A 3895-nucleotide genomic window follows, 5' to 3' on the forward strand; every position below is an offset into this window, starting at 1 on the left:
AAAATTAAATACCTACAAACGAACAAATGCAAGACCAGGTAGCCGCTACGGGTATGAAAAATACGGTAGAACCTCGCTAGTTTGAATTTCAGAGGAAAGACAATATATGTTAACCTATAGGAAGTTTGAAATAAAGAGAGTTTGAATTAAAGAGGTCAGAATAAAAAAATCAAATTATGGAGGTCCCAGGTTTAAGTGTAGAGAGTTTGAGAGAACAGAGATTAATGAACACATTGTGGGAACATCAGTAACGCGTCAGATCATGTTTCAACAGGTGTATTTTTATCCTGAATTCGAATTACAGAGGCTACGGTAATGCATTTCGAATTGCAGAGGTTGACTTTGAATTTGGAGGTAACACTCCGAATTACGGCAACAAAATTTGAATTGTAGAGGCTCGAGTATGGGCAAATTTGAATTGTAGAGGCTGCATTAAGCGTAAAAATCACTTTGAATTGTCGGTATATTATTATTTTTTTTGAGGTTATTTTTTTTTGCGAACGGATAAACATTTCTAATTATGGAGGTTTTTGAATAATCGAGGTTTGAATTAGCGAGGCCTATATAACTACTTTTCTGCCGGCACCCTCTCAAAAAATGCCGGTTTCGGTCTGCCTCCATAATATAGTCGTCTTGACAATAATCCTTGATCGCGACAATGTCTTGCATTCCCCCGTGGCTGCTCATTCATTCACTCCTGTGATCTTAGCAATCTTAGGTATTATGGTCGGTCACAAACTTTCTCGAAGTTATCATCATCATCTCCTCCACCTGAGATCATGGCATTAACCATTCTCCCGAGAGTGCCAAGCCTGCCAAGAACACCTGCCTTCACTCAGCGGTCGCAAAGATATCACCACCGCCTCCTGAGATCTCATCAAACTTGTCATGCCTTTACAGCTGCAAACTCGCATCATCACCGCCTCCCGTGATTTCGGAAATCTTTACTTATTCCCGCGGTCGCGAAGGCTTCATAATCAGCTCCTGTAATCTCGGTATACTTGACATTCTTCCTCGGCTGCGAAACCATAATCACCGCCTCACGTGATCGCGGCAACATCTTGACATCCCCCCACGGTTGAAAAGACATCATCCCCCTCCCATGATCGCGTTAATATCTTGAAACTACTCCATGGTCGCAAAAATATCATCATCGTCTCTCGTGCTTGTGGCAATATCTTGACATCCTTCCGCGGTGGTGAAGATATCATCATCGTCGTTATCGCGGCAATATCTTGACGTTCCCGTGTGGTAGCGAAGACATCGGGTTGTTGCAAGGAACACGCATTTTAGCTATGCATATCCGAAATCAGTTTGCAAAAGTTAATAATGATTATTCAATTAACAGAACCCCCATTTCAAGGATTCTAAACAAAAATTTACTCTCTAAATTTTAGTTTACTTACTTAGAAATACTGTAATTTTAGAAATACTTGATGACATTATCTATTTAAGTTTTTCCTCTCAAAATATTTGTCAATTCCAACTGAACTGAATACCGGAACCAAGTTAGGAATATTGGGAGTCTTCTTTGTTATACTCTTACTCTTAAAAAACATAAGTGTACACAAGCTAAAGCAGTTTTTTAACATCAACTTTCTTAACGTTATTTAAGTTTATCTGTTTAAATCTGTGAAACGGGAAGTTTTTCATCGCCTCGTCGTTTTCTTGAAAATAGTAGTTGGTGTCGTAGTCGATGCGTCTCTCTCGGATTGCATTGTCTATCAGGCTACCAACCGCCCTCTCCATGAACTTGCAGGGGTCAGCCACTGACAACAGATAATGTTTTTTACAAGAAAATAATAACATGAACATTAAGTTTGAAGTGTATGTTTAAAATTATGTATTTTAAACTCTTTGTGTTTTTGTAAACCACTTGTTATTGAGTTTATCTTCTCTTAACCCTTGCATTTTTTCTACATACACCACCATTACAGATTAAATGTGTAGGTATGTAACTGTATCTAGAGAGTAAATATTATAGGTCAATTTTACAGTCTGCTGTCACGAAAAGACAGCTGATTTAGATTTAGTAAAATCAGCTGAGGGGTCTGAAACAGCTATGTTTAGCCTACCAACCGGTTGGTGCCCCCTATTGACTAATTCAGAGTGCTGCAACTAAACCACATTGTTTATGGCGAAAATCAGATAGTCTTCTCTAATATAGCTATAGATAGGTAAGTCGAGCATAATGTAATTCACTTATTAAGCAATCAAGCCAAAGTTTTACTCATTTCAAGTTAAGCCCTCAAGCTCACAATTTTGCAGACTACCATCTACATTACCATTACCATTTTACATTATACCTCTTAATGTGTACGTATTCAGTAAATTAAAGAGAGGACAAAACTTTTTATACCTGAACGAGGACCGATTTTAGCAATAATAATGCTCTTCCATTGAGACTCAGGGTGGACTTCAAATGGCGGAGAGATGGAATGGGCCCATCCCCTCCCCTCATAGACTCGGCCATCTCCTCCGATTAGGAAGCTGAAACATGTACAGTACACTTTCACACTTTCACACTTTCACTTTGTAAACTTTCAGTGCCTCAGCAGTTACGCAGGCTCCCGGGCTCCTCTTTGTACAAGGACTGTCTCGGCCAAAGGGTGCCAAATATTTAGAAGCGTAACGTTAGTAATAGCTTAATAATAACTTGTAATGAGTATACATTTTATTAAAAACATAAAAAACAACAATTCAAACTGTCACACTTTATCATCTGTGGATCTGTGCTACATACAATCCTAGGATACTTAACATAACTAGGTATACTCATTTTTTAGGTTTTGCTGCTGTCCGATTACGAAATAACCAAGAAGAAAATAATAAACAAAGCTAGACGAAATAATAACATGATTAGACCTGTATGGCAAGTCCTGTAACTTGTAGTACTGATGTGTCGTCTGCAGGTTCTGTACAACTCTTGCACACTCTTCCTGGCTGTTGCACGGTTCTGTCTCTGTACTGGTTATGAACACTGCGTGCAAAGGGTACTGCATTGACGTCACATCTCCACAAGGTGGTAGAGCGTTCCACTCACAACGGGGGACCATCAACAGTGGCATCTTTGCAGTTGGTAAAAGCTAAAATATAACAAATATTTTCAACAAGATAATAGAGAAATAATCATAGATTTTATTTATAAAGATAAGCTGTCATTTTATTTCCCTTGTACAGTATTGGTAAACCCTTCATAAAACCCTGTTTCATAGCCTCCTCTTATTACAAGACCGCGGAGAGACAAACATTACAACACCACTTTCCTGGCAAACCAAAACAGTGGTTGCACTTATTTATAACGGAGCGTATGTGCAATTTTTATGTTTACACTTATGTTATTACGTGTAGTGTTAATTATTGCCGTGGAAATACAGATGCCGGTGCAACCTTGTCACACACCAACGCCGCGGTCTTATTAGAGGAGGCTATGCCTGTTCCCATCATAGTAACATTATATTTAAGAAGTCTTTTGAATAGATGTAATTATACATGTTTTTAGGAAATTTAATCCAAATTGGTTGATTTTTACTCGAGTTATTGCGCTAATGGACATATGTGGAAAACGTCTCAGACACGTAGATCATTTTTAAAGCCCTAAAGTAGCTACCTATTACTTGATAGTAAAGAAAGAATCAACATGGGCGATGTAAATCATACCTTAATCCGATTATGTATACCAAACAACAGATTTTAACTTCAAATCATTCTTAACACAACTTCATCTATTATCGTTCACAGAACACCAATATATCTAGAGGAGAGCATTAAACTCAAACTTGATCAAAATAAAACGTATAAATCAGCACTTTTCAACAGTGTTCCTCTTATCATGCTATTTAGATTATAAATGGTAACTGTGTAATTCTTTATGAACTATTGATAACCAACTATA

General features: G+C 37.8%; 1 protein-coding gene across 1 annotated transcript; it reads right to left on the reverse strand.

Annotated features, from left to right (window-relative positions):
• Nucleotides 1-1357: 1357 nt before the first annotated feature.
• Nucleotides 1358-3002, reverse strand: LOC128985010 (peptidoglycan-recognition protein LF-like). Its single transcript, XM_054404382.1, has 3 exons — nt 2866-3002; nt 2360-2490; nt 1358-1769 (listed from the first exon to the last, which is right to left on the reverse strand). The coding sequence occupies exons 1-3, from the start codon at nt 3000-3002 to the stop codon at nt 1573-1575; spliced, it is 465 nt and encodes a 154-aa protein (XP_054260357.1). The 3' UTR covers nt 1358-1572.
• Nucleotides 3003-3895: the final 893 nt, after the last annotated feature.

This window comes from Macrosteles quadrilineatus, unplaced genomic scaffold (assembly GCF_028750875.1).
Source record: "Macrosteles quadrilineatus isolate MER2022 unplaced genomic scaffold, UCM_ALF_1.0 Scaffold_2__2_contigs__length_208266976, whole genome shotgun sequence".
Classification (NCBI taxonomy): domain Eukaryota; kingdom Metazoa; phylum Arthropoda; class Insecta; order Hemiptera; family Cicadellidae; genus Macrosteles; species Macrosteles quadrilineatus.

Excerpts from the sequence above, each read along its gene's own strand:
- LOC128985010 (XM_054404382.1), bottom strand. The coding sequence starts at position 3,002 with ATGCAGTACCCTTTGCACGCAGTGTTCATAACCAGTACAGAGACAGAA. Across the intron at positions 2,491-2,865 it reads TTACAGGACTTGCCATACAG|CTTCCTAATCGGAGGAGATG; the intron begins GTCTAATCATGT and ends TACATGTTTCAG. Across the intron at positions 1,770-2,359 it reads TAAAATCGGTCCTCGTTCAG|TGGCTGACCCCTGCAAGTTC; the intron begins GTATAAAAAGTT and ends ATCTGTTGTCAG.